At 43.1% G+C, this 24,019-nt stretch overlaps 1 protein-coding gene across 3 annotated transcripts in view; it reads right to left on the bottom strand.

The window, feature by feature from the left end:
- LOC103188800 (glypican-5-like) overlaps nt 1-24,019 on the bottom strand; it is a 176,148-nt gene that overhangs the window by 133,752 nt on the left and 18,377 nt on the right. For 2 of the 3 annotated variants that reach the window (XM_042339023.1, XM_042339024.1), the window contains exons 1-2: nt 15,956-16,216; nt 8,228-8,389 (exon numbers count right to left, since the gene is read on the bottom strand). In XM_042339023.1, the coding sequence (XP_042194957.1) occupies nt 8,228-8,389; nt 15,956-16,109 (316 nt within the window). In that variant the 5' untranslated portion in view covers nt 16,110-16,216. Of the gene's footprint in view, nt 1-8,227; nt 8,390-15,955; nt 16,217-24,019 lie in introns of those variants that run through there. The other variant, XM_007909017.2, reaches the window with a different exon arrangement.

The raw sequence follows: 24,019 nt of genomic DNA, 5'->3' as shown, positions 1-24,019 counted from the left end.
CTGGGTAAGCCTCGACTGAGTGCCAGGCAACGACTCGACTGCTACCTGCAGCATCACAGTCGAGTGCAGTCCTGTCCTCACCCAACCTCCACACGTGCGCATTTCCAGCAGAGAGAATTTGCTGGATCATGGTCAAGAGCAGAAATCCTGGCCAATTTTCTCCCCTCACTAATCCAGGGGTGCCCAGGCCAATTGTAGCAACCCAACCACCAGCCTGGCTGAATCTCAAAGCATTTCTGACTCATCTTCGGAAATGTGTCCCACGAGGGATTAGCAACACGTTGACTATCAGCCATGGTACTTAGTGCTTGATACAAGTCTCCAGAGAAGCAAATTGCAATGCCTTCCTGGACCCCAACCCTTTTTTTTTCCAGGGGCTGGGAGGGTAAACAAAGGCAATGAAGACAATCTCCGGGCAGTTAGTCAGTCTATATATATTTAAACTTTTATGAAATAATTATTGTTGATATAGTCTTGAGAGACCATCACCAGATTAGTTTTGGTGCTAGGGGTACCCAAAAAAGGTTTATTTTCAATTTAAAAAGGATATTTTTAAAACCGGGGGAGGGGGGGATTGAGGGAGGAAAACCAAATGTATGTTTTCCGGAAACTGCAAAATGAAATCCAAGTCTCTGGGGTCATTATAAATCACACTGCAATAATCCACCAATTCTATCACTCAGTCGGAGGTCATGGGGCAGCTTATCCATTAACTGAACCTTTGATTAGTTTCAACAGAAGGGAACAGCACTTCAGCTTCAGGGCAGCACCAACACAGAGGTGTTTTGACAAAGAACATTTCTACTGATAAAGTGACATCACTGTGGCGAATGGCCAGAGGTTGGACATTAAATGGAAATAACTTCAGGTCTCACATTTTATACAAACAACTACAGGACAATCCTGTCATAACACGATTGCCTGGGTCCAATGTCTGAATGGCCACCTTTTAGGCGAGACAGAAAAAAATAGCCAACATCCAGGTCATTGTCAATGCTGCTTCTTAAATGATCCCTTCGAGTGCACTGAACAAGTACAGTCATTTAATGAGTGAAGTCAGCGGCGACCTGATGACCTGAAGTCAGACAGTTTTTAGCATTGCAAGAAAGCTAGTCAGCACCAGAAGCATCATTCTTCCAGTTACCCAGGTCCATGGGAGACCTGTGCTGTAAATCAGGCAATGTCATATTGGAAGGCATTGTAATAAAGTTCCCTCATGTAGGAGTCCTTAACAAGAGTCAGAGGGTTGGGGGTTCAAGCTCCACATTGGGATTTTGAGCTCATAGTCTCGGCTGGCACTTCAATGTAGTGCTGGGGGAATGCAGCATTGCCAAAGGTACCATCTTTCTGATAGGATATTAATCCAAGGTTCAGTCTGCCAACAACAACAACCTGGATTTATATAGCACCCTCCACGCTGGACGGTGTCTCACTGCACTTCACGGTAACGGATCCCAGGGCCGAGCCAGGGGGAGGGGGAGGAAGGTGACCAAAGGCGCGGTCGAAAAGAAAGGTCTTCAGTAGAGACCTGAAAATAGGAAGAGAGGGGGCAAGGCGAATGGAGTGAGGAAGGGAATTCCAGAGCCTCGGGGCAGAGTGGCTGAAGGCACGGCCGCCAAGGGTGGAGCGGGGGACTCGGGGGACAAGGAGGAGGCCAGACCCGGAGGAACGAAGGTAATGGCCACTGTTTTGAGGAGAGAGGTCAGAGAGCTAGGGGGGTGCGGAGGAGTAGAGGGATTTGAAGACAAGTGTGAGGATCTTGAAATCGATCCTCTCTGGGATGGGGAGCCAGTGCAGTCTGGCGAGGACGGGGGTAATCGGGGAACGGAGTTTGGTGCAGGTGAGAATGCAGGCGGCAGAGTTTTGAATAATCTGGATTTTATGGATGGTAGTGGAGGGGAAGCCAGTGAGGAGGGCGTTTGAATAGTCCAGCCTGCTCAGATGGACAATTAGGATCCCATGGCACTATTAGAAAAGAGTAGGGAACGTGTCCTGGTATCTTGGTTAGCAATTGTCCTAAATTGGACATTAATTTCATAGGTATTTGGGGAACATTGCTGTGCGCAAATTGACTGCCACATTATTGTACATTAAAATCCTGTGAAGCACTTTGAGACATTGATAACATGGTCAGACTCGATATCAAATGCAAGGATTATTATTATTTAATCTGGGACACCAAGGCCAATTGGAGCACCCAAGCTGCTGTCTCTGGTATGATTAGCTAAATCAGCAGAGAATGGGATTCGAATCTGCAATCTGCCTGACTTGGTGCTGGGACTGCACACTACACCATCAGTGTGTCTCCTATGTTTAAAGGTGTTATTTGCAAAAAAAAACTACAGCAAATTCTCAGAATAAACACGAAGCCTCTCTTTCTATAGTATCCTTTTGGTATTCTGAGTTTACAGGAAAATAACTTGTCTTAACTTGTAGAGTGTAGAATTAATCAATAAGCAGTAGGTGCAGAGTGGACCATCTCCCTGAGGTCACAATGCATTTACTTTGGGATTAGAGGCGAGTGTGGGTTAAGTTTTGATTTTATGGTAAATTTTTAACAATGGCTAATTAAAACAGGCATATTGTAAAGTTTAGAAAGGTTTACAAATAGTCATGTGTTTTTTATTTCATCAGGAGTGCACCATTTCTAAACGCTCATCTGGATTTGATTTAAAAGGCTTAACTGGAGTCTGCCAGTGAAGCCCTGGGGCTCTTCCACTCTTGCTCTCTCCCATCTATGAGCAAGGGCACAAAGCAACACTTAAATTAATACTGATTTTATTACATAGGAAGGTTCTCAGATCCTGTTCCACACTGGCCAGATATAGCATTTGAAAGGTCAGGAAGAAAAATGTAATTAAAGTTAAATCATTCTGAAAGTTCAGTCCATGTCCTCCACTTTCCATCTTGCAATGACTTGACACTTTGACTCTCTTGCCTTCGGTCAATTTTCAGTTGGTGTGGCCCCTGGAAGTAGCCGAGTAGAACAATACCACAGCACTTAGGGGAAGAAGGGACTGTGTAGGAAGGTGATACCTGCTATTAGAAGCAATAATATCACATTTGATTATCATGAATCTATATCCAGCCTTGTAACCTGCAAATCACATTCCAAAACACTAACGGTATCGCAGCAGATGTGGTAGAACTCCGAGTAGCCAGTTTGCAAAAATGCAGCTTGTAATGATAGGCTCTAAGATGCAATATTTGCAAACCAAATTGTGCCAATTACAACTTCTGTGTTGTATTGTACATCTCCTGGATTGTAATTCACAATTTTGACATGCAAGAAAAAAGGCAACTTTTGTTTTGCTTTCAGGCTCAATTTGTCTGTGAAAAGTCCTGAAAAGCCCCCAAAAAAGAAAGGAAAGAAGTGTCGGCCGTAATCCGGGATTCAAAACTCATCGTTTTTCAATTTCAAACCAGATGTTGCAATTAACACAGCAAGCATGTGTTGCGAATATTGTTACCTTAGAGACCCTATTACTTGGCATGAATCATCTGCTGTACAGCATGACATAGACAAACATTTAAAATAGGAAGCAAACTGCTTAGAATAATAATTTTTTTTAACCTTATTGATCAATTTCTATGCAATCATTCAGTATTTTGTTTTCTGAAAAAAAGCCTCTGGATGTGAGCAACGTTGGCGGAGCTACAGTATTACCAGCTCCAAGCAGGTTGACAATCTATCGCTGATAGTGATGACAGCCAGGCCTAAAGGGATAAGTACACACAGAAGCCAGAAAGTGTTTCAATAAGATTTTGTCAGTTCTACAAGTCTCTTGATCATTGTACCACAGAAGAGGATGATTCAGAAAAATTCCAGAATGCTCATTCTCGGCATGGAAAAACGCTGTTGATTCCCAGTTCAGTCCATCATCATCATCATTCATTCCACTAATATGCTAGGACAGAGGAAAACTTGGAAAAAATCAAATAAATGCAAGCCAAAAGATCACCCTCTTGGCAATTCACCAAGTTTTACTTACAAGGTATTGTTATGGAAGATAATTTGTGAAATTTCAGCATAAGCTATTGGAATGAAATGCTGAAATGTTCTAAACCATCAGTGAAACTTTTTTTCAGCTGTAACTAGAGTTGGCCGAAGTGAGTGCCAAAGAGAAACAAGATGTAAAACAGTTGAGAGGGTGATCACAATTTATTTTCCTATTGAACGCGTTGATGTTCGAGCTTGGGTTTGATCTGAGTTTCCATACCTCATCAGTATTTGTTTATACCAGGGAAATCCCTATCACAATGTTAATTTTGTTACATGAGAACAAATTCCCATTACATTGCTCACTGGTGCTCCACACACCCCATGATACACACTAGTGGATGTCAACACACTATTCAATTATTATATAAAGACATCACAGCTAACCTATATTCAATCCTCATCAGGTATCCTGCACATACTTTCCAACAGGGGACACTGGACAATAATCACAGGCAGGAATTGGCATCTTTTTCAACTAATAATAATAATAATACTTGCATTTGATATAGCGCTTTTCACGTCTGGAGGATGTCCCAAAGCGCTTCACAGAACACACTGTAAAGTGAATTGACTGTATATTTGTGGGCAAACATACAGTCAATTCACTTTACAGTGTGTTCTGTGAAGCGCTTTGGGACGTCCACCCGAAGTGAAAAGCGATATATCAAATGCAAGGATTATTATTATTATTAAATCAGGGCATTGAGATAAGTTGTAGCATCCTATTTTACCTTGAAAAAGGTCAGCTAACTCTGCACAGACTGGGCTTCAAAGCATGGCCCTTCTTGTCTGTACGTCTGAGATCAAAACTAGGCAGTGCCTGTTACCATCAGAGCCAGAGGGAGAAATCTGTTTTATTACGTGTTGACTCGCAGAGAATCGAAACCTGCTCAAAATACCTGAATGGTTTTTGTATTCAGTCTCAATTTCAAAGTCGCCCATTGTACCTCACATTCATATTGTGCTTCACATCAGGAGAGTATTACAATAAAAGGGAGCCATTCGGTCTCTCAGTAAGAAGTCACAGCACTGTTTCCTCTCAAATTAGCCTGTGATATGCATTAATGAGAGCTCTCACTGAGTGCTCCGATTTCACACACTCCACCTGTTTGCATTCCGGTGAGAGAATAAGATCAGACCTTGGAGGCAGCTGACATTGTTCAGTAACAAGACCATATTGTGTTGTTTTTGACACTTACAAGAATGGGACAAGCAACCTCTCCCATTCAGCAGAAGAAAAACCATCAAAAGAGGATCAAACGTTTCAGAAAGTCTCCCATAGTACAGTTCTGCCAGCTTAATTTTGTAATTATATTTTGTGGGCGTAATTCACGCACAAAACATACAGTCAATTCACTTTACAGTGTACTCTGTGAAGAGCTCTGAGATGTCTCGATGACGGGATAAGGTGCTGTATGAAATGCAAGGATTATTATTATTTTTATCATAATGACTGAATCTTCTGCCAACAACAGAGAAACATTTAATGATGCAGTCTACTTGCCAACATCTTTGGAGTTTAAACCAAATTGAACACAAGTTCACTCTTTTTTCTCTCCTCTTTCCACCCCCCACCCTGCCAGCCCCCACCCCGGTTCCCTCCTCCAACCACAACATGGCCAGACAGGATTTTTAATGCGAGTTTATATTGCTGGCTCCTGCAGAGGCATTTCAAACAGAAACACACAAACACCATAGCCCATTGTGCATTGGATTTAATCCAAGTCACACTATGGAGCACAATCCATGGCACTGATGTAAAGAACTGTGCATGTACAGAGGCTTTTGAGTTGCGAATTGCTGCTTTGTTTCACATTTACACCTGAGTTGGCTGTTGCAAAGCTTCCAGCTCGACTGAGTACAAGAATCAAAACATAGGATTCAGCCAAAGGCCAGATTAACATACAGATCCCACCTATATTCCCCCAGACTAAGCATCAGCAGCCAGCACACTCCATCTGAACCCAGGAGATGATGCTCAATGTAATAACTAGATAGAGGTGTCATTTTTACATGATCAGTCTGAGTGAAGAAGGCCCGTTGGCCCATCCAATCTCATCCCTCCAACACTGCATCAAACTGCTTTTTTAAAGGAGTCCACTATCCTTGCCTCTATCAACTTTCCTGGCAACCTGTTCCTGTCATTGATTATCCTCTGCGTAAAGAAAAACTTCCTGGTATCTGTCCTGAAATTGACCTTTACAACTCTAAATCTATCTCCTCTGTTCTATTGGCTTTATATTTTCAATCCCATTTAAAGTTTTATACACCTCTATGAGGTAGCATCTGAGTTGCACTCAAGAGTCATTTTCCAAAGAATCCCTGTTCACCCCAATCAGTATCATTCTAACCGTGTGGGACATGAATCAGTGGAATAAGCATCGAAGGAGTTGCCCTGGATGTAGGCCTTTGAACTGAACCCTGAACACATATGAGGTCAAGAAGGTCATTTGTTCCTAATATTCAGCTATTCCTATAGACAGCTGCTTTTGCAGACCACAGGCATTTCAGACAAATTCACATCTCTGTGCACCTCACTAATTAAAGTTAGGCTCACTATTGTAAAATGTCCAGCTGTGCCTGGTACAGCACTTGGGCTGCTAAGTTTTAATTGACGCATGGCTAACTTTACAATATGCATAACGGTAAGTGTTCATGGAAGGTAATGTGCTCGGTCCCTCAGAAAAGCCCATGTAGAGCAGAACAAGTAGAACAGTGTATTGGCACAATGCTCTTGGCAATTCAGCCAAGAGCCAATCGGGCAGAAAATTAGTACAATACTCTTCGGCTGGATACCCGAGTGTGTGTGTGCATAGAGCATTAAATTGGTATATTGCTCTGAGCCAGGACACCTCAATTCATGAGCTTTTATCATGATATACATGTGCCCAACATTGTGATTGAAATATCCAACAAAAATCAGATCTCTCAGAAGTTACAAAGAATGTACAGCACGGAATCAGGCCATTCGATCTAACCAGTCCATGCTGGTGCTTATACTTCACAAGACTCCAACTATTCCTTGCTTCCTCATATACCCTTCTATTCCCCTTTCCCTCATGTGAAAAGTCCCAGTGGGTTGGCAAACAGTGCCAGTCAGTGAATTTTGTGCAGCTCATTTTTGATCTCTGCCAAGTCACCAGAGGGAGACAGATTCCAGCATTTGAATTTAACTATTATCAAACAATGGATTAAATTTCTCTTGCCATACGCTTCGCCCACCAAACCCAAGTTATTTAAATAAGAATGGATAAACAAATGACCAAAATAAAACACTAACACCCAAAGAGGCGGAAAAGAAATCCACACATAAAATAATTTTAGTATAAAAATATATACTGGACATACCGGCAGGCTGTGTCTGTACACCCACCAGCACAGTTATAACTCTTATTCCACAGTAAGTGGTGCAGCATCAAACATTAAGAGCAGGAATCCAAAATGTTATTACCCACTCCAATTGTTCTCAGCTGGGGCTTAGGAGACTTCTGGGATTTGCAAATGCTGGTTAGGTTATAAAGTTATGAAAGAATTGAGTGTGAGGCTTCCTCTAATGTCCTAAGGCCGCACTAACCCATGCATACATGAAGATTGCAGATTAAAATCTGCAGTGCGTCAGTTAACAGGGAGAAAAAACAAGCAGTTAATGCTCACAAAGGCATTCTTGAGACCCCTGCCAGGAAAAGTGCTTAGCATTAAAAACCTTAAGGGCACGCCAAGATCGCCCAAGAACATTCAAACTTACATTTTAAAATTGAAATGTGGTTTAGAATCGGTTGCATTTATATTACATCTATTCACACAGATGCAATGTTAAAAACAAGAAATATTAAAGAGTATAGGGGCGGCAGACAGGCACTGGATTTAGTTGCGATCCCATGTCACATGGAGGAAAAGCACCAGCACAGGTAGTTTCTGCGGTGGAAGATTCTATGAATTCACGAGTTAAAGCAAAAACTGAAGTGTAACTTTATTCAGTGCCCCAGTTTCTGTCCAGCAAACAACTAACTTAACACAGACCATAAACCGAATTTCTCAGCATGTCTCTACCTAAAGATCCAGCTGATGAATCCTCAATCTTGCTTTTCATCCAATCCTTTGAAAGAACAACTGGAAGAGATGAAATGCTGCAACTGCTCTATAACCAGAGATGCGCCCATTCGGTGAACCGAAACGGGTAGTTTGTGGAGTGAAGACTTTTTTTTCCCCCAAAATCATTCCTACCTTGAAAAGCTATGTTATTCTGTGAAATCCTGTATTTCAGTTCAAAGCTCAGTGACTGGATGTTCTGTAGGACTTCTCTGCGAACCACCACTTGGTACCTGTCCTCCATCCGCTTTGTGCAGCAGGTTGGCCCCTTGTGTAGACAGATGTGTAAATTCTCATCTTCAATAAAAGAGAGACAAAAAAACAATCAGCATCAAAAGCACAGTGAAGCGAGGGGAACGAGGCAGCCAAACAAAAGCAATATCAAGCCCCAATTACTAAGGTATATCCTTTTCTGCATCTAATCTTTCGTCACATTTTTTGTCTACATTTCACATTGAATTTCAAAAAAGGATCCTATAAATTCTTGGATTGAGATTACCATCAAATTTGTGCTGTCAGCCTATTGCAAGTTCCAACAACCTTTCACTATCTTACATAAGAACTTTTATGGGACAGGAGCCTAACAAGATAGTTCTCAATCACAACCATAACCATCAATTTCTCTCTCTTTCCTGAAAGAAGTGTTGAACCTATTTATGCTGTCTGCTACAACGGCTATCACCAAATACTTTAACCATCTGATTTGCCATTGCAACCATAAGATTGACTGATTATAAAGTCAAACTTCATATCTCCCTCCTTTTTCAACATTGCAATGGCTCTCACTATCAGAAAGGAGGCAAAGGCCCTTTAAACTGAAGGAATTATTGCAGTGGTTCAACTTAGTACTTTGACAAGTGTTTCAAAAAGGAACACTGTTTTAAATTACTGCCACCCCAGACTAACTGCGTGCTGAGATAGAGTCACGGTTCTTACCATGCTAATCCTTTTAATGCTGGCAAGACAGTGAATCAATAAAATTGCATTTATAAAAGAACTAGCATAAGAAAGAACTTTAGCACAGATTGTTAGGCTGGGCCGGACACACATCAATAATGCTTTAGTGACTTTATGACACATTGCTTCTTTAAGGTTTAAAGGCTTTATGGATTCTCCCCTTAATTCTTTCTCCCCCTCACCCCCACCCCAGCAACTCCATCAAATGAACTTCTTGATCAGATTATTGGAGGCGAGAGGATTAGATGCAGTGGAATCAATCACATTCAGGAATAACATAAAGCAAGACTCTGCTCAGGAACTGGGAAAGACTCAACTGAGCCGTGAAGGATTGGATTAGCTGGGAAACCCATTGGCTTTTTAAACAAGGGCCCTCCAGCAAGGCAGCGGGGGCTGTAATATAGCCGAGTCTGAGTCTGACAACATTTGATTGAGGAAAAGAAACAGAGAAAGGAAAGAAGAATCGCAGCTCCTTGCTCTTGCACACTTTCTCACTCAGTCACAGATCAACATCTGGGAGGATTCAACAGTGAATGAATTTGAAGATAATAATCCTTACATTTGGTTTTGCAGCTTTCACGTCAGGAGGACATCTCAAGGTTCTTCACAGGATATAGAGTGCTGAAAGTGTAGTGACTGTGTGGTTTTGTGGGTGAATCTGTGTGCACACAGATACTAGTCAACCTTCTCAAACATTATTTTATTCTTCCTCCTGCATCGTGGAACTCAGCGCTTGAGTTTACATCCTCTGCAATGCAAGAAGTTCTACTCCTGGGCTGGACAAAACATTGGCCAAGTTTCCTTACTCCACACGTCTCTGTTTACCCAGCAATAAGTAGGAACCCGGTTGTTAGTCGATTTCTACCAAACCTATACAGCACCACGAGACTTTACACAACCCTAGCTCCGCAGGCCTCAGTAACAATCTGATCAGAGAAGCTGTAACACATTTACTGAGAACATAGGGCAGCTGGTAGCCCAAAGGTGGCTGCTCCAGATGGATTCCCCTCCAATGCACATGGTATCCATATGTTCTTCGTAAAATATTTACAAGATGATGACATTTTAAAAGCATACACTTCACTCAGATGCATTAAAAATGAGCCCCCTCACTTAAAAATGTAAAAATATATTTGTACAAAGGAACACTCCCCTTTCCCAGGGGAATTTATAGAGTCTATGACAATTAACAATATGCATTTTTCCCATATGATATTTATATAATCACTTTCATCCAATTATTTTGTTTGCAGGAAGTGTTGAGTTTTGTTGTCTCTGTATAGTTTATGTGTGTGAGTTGGGATTGGAGGGTACTGCCTTAATGAGTCTAAAATCGCCCAGGACAGACACCGTGTCTTGCTAGGGAAGAAATAAAAACGTGATGCAAATCTTGATAAACTGCTAAATAGTAATATTTTCAGCTAATCTCCTTGCTTGGCATTCTTTGGTCATCTCTCTCTCTTTGATTAGAGAGGGTGGGTGAGGGGAGGAAGATTAGCCAACTAAAAAAAAAACTCAGTTCAGTTTGGAGAGTCTCAAATGTCCCTCCCAGTTGAAAAGGAACAAAACTATGGAACTTGCTATCTCAATCCCTCCAGCTTGCCCTCTTCTGTTCCACTTTCAGAGCCTGAAGACCTTCCCCTTCGACTGCACCAACAGTGACCTCCCCCCTCTCTGCAGTAAACTCCATCCTTGTTAAGCACTCTGAGATGTTACCCCATATGAAAGGCATGATATAAATGCAAACTGTTGTTGATGATGATGGTAGGCACCATCCCACACGCTGCTGCCTCACTGCACCATGGTAACACCATCGGCCAGAGAAGCTGGCACACCAGTTTGTGACAAGATTGGTTCAGCCTTGAGACATATCATTCGGTATGAGACAAAACTGCATGACTCAATTAGCTAGGGAGATATTTGGCAGACATAATGCAGCCTCATAATCCCCGCTTTCAACCCGTCTGACCAAAGAGCTCAATACAATTATTTAAAATTATCATGGACTAATGTATAATCGGTTTTATTATCCTTTCACAGCAGTGGTCACCTTTCAACTCGCTCTATAACAACTCCATGACTATTTCTGATACATTCCTATATGCAAATTGGCTGCCGCCTTCACCCACAAAATAGTCACTGCACTTTACAGTACATCCTGTGGGGTGTTGAGATGTCCTCAAGATGTGAAAGGCAGGATATCAAATGTAAGGATTATTATTAATTTAACTCCCCTTTAACCACACTGGCCACATCACCAATCCATTTCAAATTCAATATTGGGAAGCACGATCATGATTATGTCTAGTGCCACAAGTCAATTATTTTGAAACAAGTCTTAGTTAAAAGTAAAATGCACACAGCGGTGGAGCTGAGCACAGTGAAACTCGCTGACATGAATGGGGATCTAGACCGGCTTATACCCCAGTTTCCCAAGAAACAGCTCCCAACAGAGGAAGGGAAAAGGAAGAGAAGACAAGTCTGAATCATCTGTAGGGCCGCCTAAGGCTTGTCATAGGCACGGACAGGGATCTCGGAGCTAACCGTGTTGGCTGCAATCATTAAGCCAGAGATATGTACAATTAGAGATGAATAAAGGGCAGCTTTTCTGAACATCACCATAAAAGCATTAAAAAAATAAAAACGAAAGCCAGAATACAAAAGAAGTGGCAGATATCTCTTGTCTGCTGACAAGTAAGCAAGCCCTTGGCAACCAATGCAGTGCCCTTTGAGTTCAGTTATTGAAGCGGACAGTCTGGGAGTCTCTGTCTGCTTAAAGTCTTCCCAAATAAACCACAAGGACCTTTTGACATGGTCTTTGGGAGTTATACAAACATACTCTAATGAGGGGCATGTCACATTGTTACTCAATTAGTGAGGGAGCCATGAACAATGTGCTTTACATCTGGGATGTCACAGACCATGTTACCAGCAAAGGACTGTGATCTGGGGAGAGGGTTAAGATAATGATTTAACATTTCATTCAGACAACTACAGATTGAAGGCCAGAGAGACCTGTCTCGCTAAGCTGGGATCCTGGAAAGGTGTTCTTTCCCAGTGCACGGATAGCAATGCCATCCTAGTGGGTCACCACAAGTGCAGTTTGCATGGGATTAGCAGGCATTGTCTCGACCTGCTTGCCCAAGTTTTGCTAAATAGTGGTTATAATAATAATCCTTGCATTTGATACAGCGTCTAATCACGTCTTCGAGACGTTTCAAACCGCTTCACAGAATATACTGTAAAGTGAATTGACTGTATATAATGTGGGCAGTCAATTGCTCATAGCAGTATCCCACAAGTGGTTGTGGAATGAGTGACTAAATTATTATTTTTTTAAAAAAAATTTGAAGGGATTATTAGCCCCGGAAAAGCGATCTGCCAATCGACTAACCGGGTTCCTACTTACTGCTGGTAAACAGAGGTGGTTGGAGTAACAAAACTTGCCTAACATGTTGCCCTGCCCAGGAATCGAACCCAGGTCTTCTCACTTGCGACGTGAGTGCTCTATCCAACGCATTACAGGGACTCCAAATTGCATAGATTGAAACATTCAGTGTTCAAGTGCTTCAGTCCCAGGCTGTGCTGAGTCAGGGCACTACAATTGACCTTAATGCCACTGAGCTAGGGACAAGGTAGAGATAATCAGTCTGGACTCCTGATTGCTTTACAAAGACCCCACTGGAAGTTGCACGTGTATGTGGACAAGACGAAAGGGCAAGACTGAGTTTAACTGTGATGTGAAGGAGCCTGCCAACATTCGCCGTCAAGCCTCACACATGAACAATAGCAGTTGGTTGAGTTACTGAACCAGAAACGGAATGAAATCTCCTTCAGGAGGGGAGGGGTTGAAGAAACAGTTAATTGGAGCCTTGTATTTTTCCCTTTGATTGTGAGCTCATCGTCATATTCACTGAGCAGAACGCAATCAAACAAGTCAGGAAATTCATTCACTGCAGCAAAGAAAGCGGCATAATAGTGCTTTACATTGCAAACACATCAGCAGGTAGTCTGCCCCCTTTCCCTCTACCCCTCAAAACCAGGCAATCATTTGAACTAGAACAGCTGAAAGCATTTGGTTCAAAACATGTACTAAATTATTGTTTCAGTTGGAGGTTCCATCAATCTAAGTCCTGCGAACTGCTGGAATTTCCATTATTTTCAGTGGGACAGTCTGTGGCCAGACATACAGCCCTAAATCATTCAAAGAAGCTGGCATAGGGACCAATGACTAATCCAAAGTAAGAAGAACATATAATCCTGATGAGAGATGAGGAGCTGGTGTTCCAGCTCAGAAACTCAGTTGTAACACTGGAGAGTCAGCAGACAGCAAACATATCAGAGAGGTAACCAGAGATTGTCCTCTTCTGTATTGGCTCATTTCCACACTGTCTTGTGATTTTACCAACTGAGCTATCAGAGGAGCTATTACAAGTTACTTTTTTTAAAAAAAACACGATATCCGTGGTGCAGCAAGATTTTACTAACACATGTAGCTTACAGATTTGTTTCCCACCGAGTCTCTGAACTCAACCCTGTGATTATGAGTATGGAAATGCCTTGTTAATTTAAACAGCGGTGAAAACAAGTATTTCCCAAAGGGAGCATCTACTCCCAAACTTCACTCAGCAGTCGATTGACAACAGCAAGAAATCTGGGAGATCAAAGTCTCATTCAATTTCCTTGGCTCTAGTTTGTGCACTATCCGGTTTGGAAAATAAATGGATTTGGAGATACCGAATGATAGAGACTTGAATACAGTTGCCTCTCACTATCCCCCTGGAGATAATGTGCCTGTGACTCTTGGTGCACTGAGCACAAGTGATTTCTATATCTGATGGTATCTTACAGAAGGAAACAATTCACGTTTCTAATTTTTCTGTAGCATTAAGGTGCTCACTGTTGGTCCTTTTTTTTGGGGGGGGGAAATCGGTTGAGTGACACAAGCAAAAACCCATCACTGTGCTTGAGTATCTAAACCAGGCAGGGTTCTACTCAGTCGGCCTCCCCAACTCCTCCCTCCATAGACTACAGATCATCCAGAACTCGGTAGCCTGTGTCCTCTCCCGCACCAGGCTCCGAGACCCAATCATCCCCACTCTCGCCCAACTTGCACTGACTTCCCATCACACAGAGAACACAGTTAAAGATCCTGGTCCTCACCTTCAAAGCCCTCCATGGCCTTGCTCCCCCCATTCTCTGTGACCTCCCAACTCCCTACCAACCTGCCCACTCCCTCCGCTCAGTGGGCTCCGGCCTGCTTCACGTGCCCTCCCCACCATTGGCAGGCAGGCCTTCTGCCACTCTGCTCCCACCCTCCCAGTCCCTCCACCTCACCCGCTCCCCTGCCTCCTTCAAAAACCGTCTCAAGACCTTCCTCTTCAACTATGCCTTCAGTCACCCTCCTTCCCCCACCCTGCCCTCCGCCCTCCCCGATCCCCAGCTCGGGTCCAAAACACTGATTGCCCAGCGCCTTCAGATGTCCTCCCGACATGAAAGGCGCTATACAAACATACTTTTGTTGTTATGCATATCACTTACATATGTGGATTACCTGTGTCTTGCACACTCTCTCACTAGAGAAACACCCCCACTTACCTCATTTAGGAGAGTTTTAGGCACAGTTTGGCAAAAGTCAAAGATTGGGTCCCCAGTGTGTGTTTGTGTGTACTTCTGGAGGTTATGCAACTATCAGACTGTATAATGGTGGTCACCTCTAAGACTATATTACAGAAGCTGGTGTTACACCCAGGATATGAGGACATTCTGGCCATCATCTTTTGAACAGGTTTTATCACTGATTTGAAAGCACAAGCAAACGAGTCAGTCCAGCTGGGCTATTAACCCTTTAAATTCGACATTTCTGACATTTTTGCATGAAATAGTCTTGAGTGCACCTTTACAACATAGCGAACGCTTTAGACAGTCAGAACACTTCACCAAGAGTCCTGGAAGCAGTAAGATAGTGATCATTCAGCAGCTCCTATTGAATTTCAACTCGGGAGGTATGAAAACTAAAATCAGCTGTTAGAGTTAAAATACACCCTGACGTTACACTGGCTCGGGAGGAATGTGTTTGGCCACAGATGATACTCTTAACAATTATATTCCGTGGCAGAGACGGACATTCGACTATTTTGACCCAGTTTAAAAAAGAAGTGACCATCGCTTAAATCTTGATCCAACACCTTTTCTGTTCAATGTCACCTACCCTTGCAATAACAGTCTGCTTGTCGCTGTACATGAAGCATGTGGAGTCCTGTAGCTCAGGGTTAGAGCACTCGCTTTGCAAGTGAGAGACCCGAGTTCAATTCCAGGCAGAGGGCGCAACCTTGGGCAAGTTTCCTTACTCCACACAGAGCCTAATAATAATCCCTCCAAAACCAAACCAAAACAATAATAAATTGGTCATTTTCAATCTACGACTGTTTGTGGGACATTGCTGTGCGCAATTGGCTGCCGCGTTCGCCCACAAATATACAGTCAATTCACTTTACAATGTGTTCTGCGAAGCGCTTTGGGACGTCCTCCACGACGTGAAAAGCGCTATATCAAATGCAAGGATTATTATTATTATTATTATTAAGCAGCTGGCGATGAAATCCATCTCTTGAACCATTAACTTCCCCGACAAGTTTAAGAACATCCAATGCACGACCCTGACCATTGCCCACCCCCAGTGCCCACACCCCCCAACCCCACCGTTTTCTTCCTGAAGCTCAAACAACCTCAATAATGCAACAATTTTTTTTGCTGCCCATAACGCACGAGTGAGTGCGTTAACCGAGAACAGAATGCAACAGCGCAAATGAGCGACGTGCGTTAAAAGAGGGAACAACACAGGAAAAGGTCTAATTTTTTTTGCAAATTAAAAAAAAAATTTTTAAAAAAAAAAGAGAAACTAACCGGTGCCTGGGATGTCGGGCACAAACTTGAGAGGTCCGATCTGGCGAAGTTGGAAGGCGGTCCTGACTTCATGACAACTGGGAGATCTCAGGTGAACCCCACCAAATGCAACCAGGAGGAGCACCAGGACACGCGTTAATACCTCCAAACCCATTTGCACATCGCCAGGTACACACTCACACACACTCACACACACACACACAACTTGCTTCTGTATCCGATCTCCCAGCCCCGACGATTTTCTTTTCTCTCTCTTTTCCAACCAACAAAAAAAAACTTTTTGACTTGCAAAATTGTCCACACGCGCGCACACACACACGCACACACACCAAAAAAAAAGTTTGCAAAGTTTTTTTTGGGTGGGTGGTGGGGTGGGGGGGGGGGGGGGGGGGGTGGTCTTTTAGTGCATCTTCTTCTGGGAACTCCGGAAAGAGACTCTCGTGGGTGGGTGGGTGGGTTGGAGGGGGGTGGTGGAGGGTCTGTCTCCCTGCAATGTGCAACGTCTCACATAAGAAAGCCCTCTTCAAAGGTGGTGGGTTTGGGTGCAAAAAAAAATTGGGTGCATTCCCTGTTACGCACACACTGCACACACTGCACACCACACGCACACGTACACACACACACACTGACTCTGCTCAGAGTGCGAGTCCTGACTCCACTGCGCCGTCTTTCCCTCGTGTCCTCTCAGCTCCAAGAGCTCAGGCTCCCCCCGAGCCGCTCAGCTCATTGGTTTGCTATAATTAGTTTGACACTCCGAGAGCCTCTTTTAAAGCCCCGTTGCCCTCCACAAACGCTGCATTGTTCGCCCTCTGCACTTGTTTCCAATATTGTACCCTCGCCTGCCTGCAGTTACTTTGATTTTGCACTCACTCACTCACTCACTCACTCGCATTTGGTCTCTGTGTGCAATGTGATTGCAAAAAATCCATCTTTCTCACACTCCTCCTAAATATTGTCTGTGAATGGAAACGTGCGCCTGTGTATCACTATCTTCCCCCCACACCCACAGACCTATGCAGTGCTGTAATAATTCATTTGCAGGTGAGGAAGGAATAAGCACACCTACCTGAAAATGTACATCGAATACCAGTGTGTGTGGTGGTGGTTGTCTGGATCTGTCATTGTCATTTGTATGCCTGGGTGTGTCTCAATTTAGCTGCATGATTCTGTGTGTGCATTTATCAGTTTATGTCTAAGCACTCCACTAATCTATTGTAATAACTGATAATTGGCTTTTCTCTCTCTCTCCCACTGCTCAGAAAGAAAGCCTTTGCCCTAAGTGGAGCTTAGCACAGGTCTGGTGTGGACATAGGTCAATACTCTCCCCCCATCGCCCAACCACCACTGCCTCTACTCCCCATTAACAGCAATGCTCAACAGCTAAGCACGACTGACTGATGATCATTTTGGCCAGGTATCACAGACAGGCCCAGGGTCCTTGGAGCCGTAAATAATAAAAGTGCAAAAACGTCACCAATTAATTTTAGGTGGGAATGAGAAGAAAGCAGGCGATAAGGAACGTTCATAAAAGTACTCGTTTACACCCCATGGGTCATCATTCTTGTGTCAAGACCTCCGCTGGAGCAACCGTGAGCCATTGGGAGTATGATTTCTACAGTTGATGCAATGTTCTCTGGTACATCATTTGATAAACAAAATGGTCAGCCACACACTGTAAATATGGTCCCCTGGGACCAGTTAATGTTGTGGGCCAGTATGTTGGAACCTCGGTTTAAACCCAGCCCAGACTGATGGGAAAAGTGACCTCTCTCTTACCTGTAAGGGTTGTATGTGAAATATGTTTGGGTGTTGTCAACTGAGTGCCTAGTGGCCTCCCAGTACAATACTTTCCTTAACTAGGCAGTCATTGGGACAAAGAGGGGCGACAGGATGGCAGATGTGCAAAGTGAAAAATGTTAGTCTTGTGCAGCAGATGCTCTTATGAATTACATTGTAGGTCAGAGTAGACCCGCACTTTAGATTGTATTGCATCCAATGGTGCTTTGTCTGACCTGGAGTGCTGTTAAAAATGGGAAAATGAAGTGTGAAAGATCCATTTCCCAGAAGGGGAAATGTCCCTTACATGTTCGTGAATAAAAGTACAATGTCCTTAATGATGGCTAAACCATCACTAACATCAGACCTCTTTCCATTCCGTTGCCCTCTATGGTACAATCTGGTTGTATTTTAGTGGTAGTTCATAGGCCATAATCAATCTGATCGAAACTGTGCCACATTTCAATTGAAATCATAATAATAATCCTTGCATTTGATATAGCGCTTTTCACATCTTCTAGACATCTTAAAGCGCTTCACAGAATATACTGTAAAGTGAATTGACTGTATATATGTGGGCGAAACGTGGCAGCCAATTGCACACAGCAGTGTCCCACAAACAGTTGTGGATCGAAGTGACCAATTTTATTATTGGTTTTTTTTCTTGAGGGATTATTATCAGGCATGTGGAGTAAGGAAACTTGCCCAAGGTTTTGCCCTGCCGGGAATCAAACCCAGGTTTCTCGCTCACGAGGCGAGTTCTCTAACCACTGAGCTACAAGACTATAATCAATTTGTCTGCTTTACAGACTGATCTTTCAGTTTATTTTCTATATTTAAGCACTCGGAGGCATTACGCACATGGTGGGCGCTGTATAAATGCAAATTGTTGTTGTAACTGTTTTGAAATAAAATGTGGCACATTCATTGCACAAGGCAGCTAAACAGCGAGCCTAGCTCCAAAGAGTTCATCTTTTCTTTAAGGATTGTGTTGGGAGTTGGTCTGCTCTGCTTGATAAAATCACCTGAACTTAAGTGTGAATCCCGCAAAACCTTAGTTAAGGACCATTCCCTTTACCAAATGGATGTTATTTATTAGTCGGAAATTGTTGAGAGGAGTACATTGAGTTGGCAGAGTGGATAGGGATTAATTATACTGAACTGGTCCAACTTGCTTACCTTGCTCTCTCTGCTGGAAGACAAAACTTATTCAGTCTTCTAACAGCTATCTCTCTTTCTCTTAACATAAAACACGAGGCTACAGAACAATAGACTTAGAACATAGGAAAGCAAGGAAATGGAAACTGCAACTTGACTCATCAAGTCTACTGTTTTCAGTTTAGCTCCAGCGCCATAGAGATCTTTGTATCCCATGGGTATTTGATTCTGTCTCTATATTTATTTCTGTTTTTACTAATACAGTTCCCAGTAAAAAAAAATCAACTATTTTCATGAAGTGTGAATCAGCACAAAATTTTATTTTGCAGACTTCAATTTTATTACTTTTTAAACACTTGTTTGTACAGCAGTTCCGTAATGCCAAACAGATGTGGAATAATGTTGGTTCCATAATAATAATAATAAAAAAAAATCCTTGCATTTGATATAGCGCTTTTCACGTCGGGAGGACGTCCCAAAGCACTTCACAGAACATACTGTAAAGTGAATTGACTGTATATTTGTGGGCGAACGTGGCAGCCAATTGCGCATAGCAATGTCCCACAAACAGTCGTAGATTGAAAATGACCAATTTATTATTGTTTTTGGAGGGATTATTATTAGGCTCTGTGTGGAGTAAGGAAACTTGCCCAAGGTTTCGCCCTCTGCCTGGAATTGAACTCAGGTCTCTCACTTGCAAAGCGGGTGCTCTAACCACTGAGCTACAGGACTCCACATAAACTAGAAAGATAGCAAGATTGTTTGATGCCTTGTTGTACAGATTGTATTCATGTGGGGTCACTGCTGGACAAGACAAAATTTTAAATGTTGCTTTCACTTGTGTCCCATTATATAGCTATTTTAGCCTTCGGATCTCTTCATGCTCCATGTGCACTGTTGCTTGACCTGGGAGTGCTCACAACAGAGATCATTTGTCCCTTATTGAACTGACAACTTGGTTGTCTCTTGCTCTGATTCTTCCAATTAACTTCCCCGTCTGGTGTGGAAGTCCATTTCTTGAGATTGTGGGAAACAAAGATGGAGATTGCAGATAGGTAGTTTGGGCAGTGTAGAGTGGAAATGGCTGGAGGGGAGAGTGACGATGGATTGGAGGGGAGAATAGGGTGAGGGTGAAGAAGGGGTGGAGAGAATAAAGATGGTTGGAGGGCAGAGTGAATTCTGGGTGAGGGGAGAGTGAGATTGTATGGAGAGGATGGGGTTAAAGAACAAAAAGAGAATGCTTAATTCCAACCCATAGGTTGGAGAACACTCAGGTCCAGGAGGAATTTTTCTCTTTGATTTGATTTTCCCTCTCAATTCACCCTGTTAAAACGATGTAGCCTCCATTCAGTATCTCCCCACATATCACAGCTCAATGTCAGTGCCTGGGAACAGAAACTCATTGCTCCCTGCTTTCCCCTGAACCAGTTAAGAAATCTCCTTCAAAATAGTGTCACACCAACTCAGTGTGTCAGCTTGCCTTAGGTGGAAGGACTCTCGAGTCAGTAGGTTGTGGTTTAAAGCCCTCGTCAGGACTCAAGGTTGACACTCTGATTCAATGGTGAGGTGTGTGCTGCACATCTTGTTGGATGTTAAACAGAGGTCCCATCTGCCTGATTAGGTGGATGTTAAAGATCTCATCGCACTATTCAAAAGAAGAGGGAGATTCTCCCAGTATATTGGCCAACAATCCCAGAATTGGTCATTCACTTGGGCCATAGCTGTTCGCAAACTGACTGTCACATTCGCCTACAAAATACATGGTGACTACACTTCACTACATCCTGTAATGTTCTTGGAGATGTCCTCCAGATGTGAATAGCACTACATCAAATGTAAGGATTATTTTAACTCTAACCTCAAGTCATAGGGAATCCTGATGCTATTGCAAAGCACAATGCAGCATTCAAAGGGTTAAGTCCATGTACGTGAAAGCATTCGTCAAAGTTGCATGACTGCAGGAATCCTATTACAACTGTAATATATGACATATGACAAATGACAACAGTCTGTGATTGTTCATTCCCAATGATAGAAAAACCATTCATAATTTTTATTTTACAGGACCTCTGGCTCGAACTGTAGTCAGGAATTTATTAATGGCTCTGAGAACAAATCAGCAACTATTGTTTCTGATCAGTGAAGTGTTTACATATATTTAATAAGAGTATGGCATACTCGTGAGTTTGCACATCAGAATGATAAATATCCCCCTCACCCGCGCCCCCACCCACACACACAAATAATGCCCAGGTACGTTTTAGGGAAACAGTATGAAATGAAGAAGTGAGTTCTCATACAACAGGTCCAGAAAAATTCATCTGCCTCTGACTTTAATTGATTCATACAGTGACACTGAAATAAGCTTTACATAATAAAGCTGATCAAATTGCAGGCTTAATTATCACTGAACTCTCAGACGCAGTGACTTAAGTATGTTTTACTATAATAATCCTGGCATTTGATACAGTTCCTTATCACATTGTTAAAGACTTCTCAAAGTGCTTCACAGGATGTACTGTAAAGTGGATTAACTGTGTATTCTGTGTATTAGCAACAGCTAATTTACGCACAGCAATGCCCAGAAACAGCTAATTTTATTTGGGAGATTTATCGGCTAGGACACCAGGAGAAACTCCATTCTCTTTTCAAATAGTGCCATGAGATCTTGAACGTCCACCTGAACAGGCAGACACAATTTGTCTCATCCAAAGCACTTTCAACAAGGCATGTAGCACACACTTACTACTTTTTGGTCGTGGAATGAATAACAGGTGAGTTCCATGATGCACTTCAGGTTTTCTAACAATATCCAAATGCTACAGACCAGATATAATGCTGCGAAATACTAAAAGCACAAAGACATGTACATTTAGCCTAGAGTGAGGTCTTTTGAAATGATTGCTCAGTTGTATAGTTGTCTCAGATGCAGAACAGTGATTGAGGGCAACAGCTTCCAAGTTTAAAATAGATAAGGACCTTACAGCACGAATGGCTGGAATCTGTCTTTCTTATTATTATTCAGTCCAAAGCTGATTTCTAGCGAAACACCAATATGTGTGGTAGAGCCATTGATTTCAGTGAATGAAATTCAACTAAATAGATCAACTCATTGAATATGAATCACAATCTTTCCATTACAAATGATTTAGGTGCTTCTTGCACGTTAATTGTTACTGTTCCTGAACGAGGTACTGCCCATCTTGTGTTCTCTGCTGCCCCCAAGTGTACACACCCAATGGTGCTATTAAGGACCAATCTGACTGAAGGCTCCAAGTAGATTGTTCCAACCAAGGTCCAGAGTGACCCAAAAGATTGTTGATGGTTGACCATTCTGTCTGGCTCATCAGCGAGACTTCAGGATGTAGATTATGCTTGCGGCTGAGCCCAATACTTGGTTCCACCTGCAGCAAGTATCATGTTAGTTTTCTAGCAGAGGCCAGGAGCAAGAACGCTGGCTGATTTTGCCCTCATTGTGGCAATTGTGGCACCCAACAACTGCTGCCCCAGGTGAGATCAGCTAACTTAACACTAAGCAAGGAAGCTGCAGGTGGATACAAACAAAATCTACTGTTACCTTCAAAGTCAAGGCCATCTAGGCTCATTTGAATAGTTGTTCCTTGCATGAGGTTGAGGGGGGGGTGCTCAAGAGAATAGCCACAAAAGCACACCAGGGAAGAGAGAAAATGTGACTGGACACTTTTTTTTAAAAACACAACTCTGAATTTCTTTGGTGAAACAATACTCTATTTCATAATATTTGTTATGACGATCAAAAAATTAGCTTTCTGATGAAAAAGCAGAAAACCTGGGGTACCGCATGTTGGGGTACACGCAGCATTCGCTATTTTAGAAAATCTGCTGTAATCATGTGTGAAGTCAGAATGATGGGGTTTCTATTGTTATTCCATCAATTTTATTGGATCTTTCCAAGTTTTCTTCAGATGGTGCTGACTTTCAGGCTGTTTCGTTGGTGCAACCTCCGCCCCCCCCCCCCCCCCCCGATTAAAGCAGAGGCACAGACTGCCCTGGTCTTAAGGGGTGCCTCGGTGCTGTGGGCAAGGCAGAATTAAGACTTGTACACGGAGTTGTGGAGAAGGAGCGAAGCTGGGCCATGACAATATTCCAGACCTCTGTAGTCAGGGTTAGGATAGGTTGAAGATTTGAGGGGATGACTGGAAAGCTTGGGGGGGGGGGGGGGGAGATCAAGGTTTTTTTGGAGTGGAGAATAGCTAACCATGCCAGAGGAAAGGTGGGAGTTGATGGTATCAGTTAACGGGGGGGGGGGCACAAGAGGCAAACAATAACTGGATCGACAGAAGCTGTATGGGTGTGGCGTAAAGCGATAGGTTTCGTGCAAAAGATGAAGGAAAAGGTCAGGTCAAACGTGTGAAGGGTGCTGTCGGGGTATGGGAAAAGGACTCAGAACAGTCAACAGTGGAGTGTAATGGAGAAAAAGTGTGAAGTAAAAAAAACCTGCAAAACTAACAATACACGACCAGAATAATCACTCTGGAACCCAATATGTGAATGAAACCGAAAGCTTCTCGTCAACCCTATATTACAAAGCCATTTAGTGCCCTCTGCTGGGAAGAGATTGAAACAACAGTATCTCTGTAACATTAAAAACAAACAGCACCCATTAGATTAACCCCACCAACACCAACAACTTGGATTTATACAGTGTCCGCCGGACGGCGTCTCAGAGCGCTGTACAGTTTCGGATCCCAGGACCGATCCAGGGAGGAGGGGGGTAAGGTGACCAAGACGCGGTCGAAAAGAAAGGTCTTCAGCAGAGATCTGAAAATGGGAAGGGAAGGAGCGAGACGAAGGGAGTGAGGAAGGAAGTTCCAGAGCCTCGGGGGGACAAGGAGGCCAGACCCGGAGGAACAAAGGCAACAAACGCGTGCTGTTTTGAGGAGAGAGGTCAGAGAGGTAGAGGGGTGCAGAGGAGTGCAGGGACTTGAATACGAGGGTGAGCTCTCTGGACACGAGAAGCTCTGATCCCTGGACTGGAGAGTCAAAAGCTCCCAAATGTCACATGCTTGGGAATGCAATTCACTCAGTGACCTAACCTGCTCACAACCAACAACACACTTCTGCTCTTTTGGAGTGGGGACAAGTTATTTT

Source organism: Callorhinchus milii, unplaced genomic scaffold (assembly GCF_018977255.1).
Source record: "Callorhinchus milii isolate IMCB2004 unplaced genomic scaffold, IMCB_Cmil_1.0 Scaffold11, whole genome shotgun sequence".
Classification (NCBI taxonomy): Eukaryota; Metazoa; Chordata; class Chondrichthyes; order Chimaeriformes; family Callorhinchidae; genus Callorhinchus; species Callorhinchus milii.
Note: the sequence above shows the minus strand (reverse complement) of the source record. Positions and strands in the feature narration are given on the sequence as shown.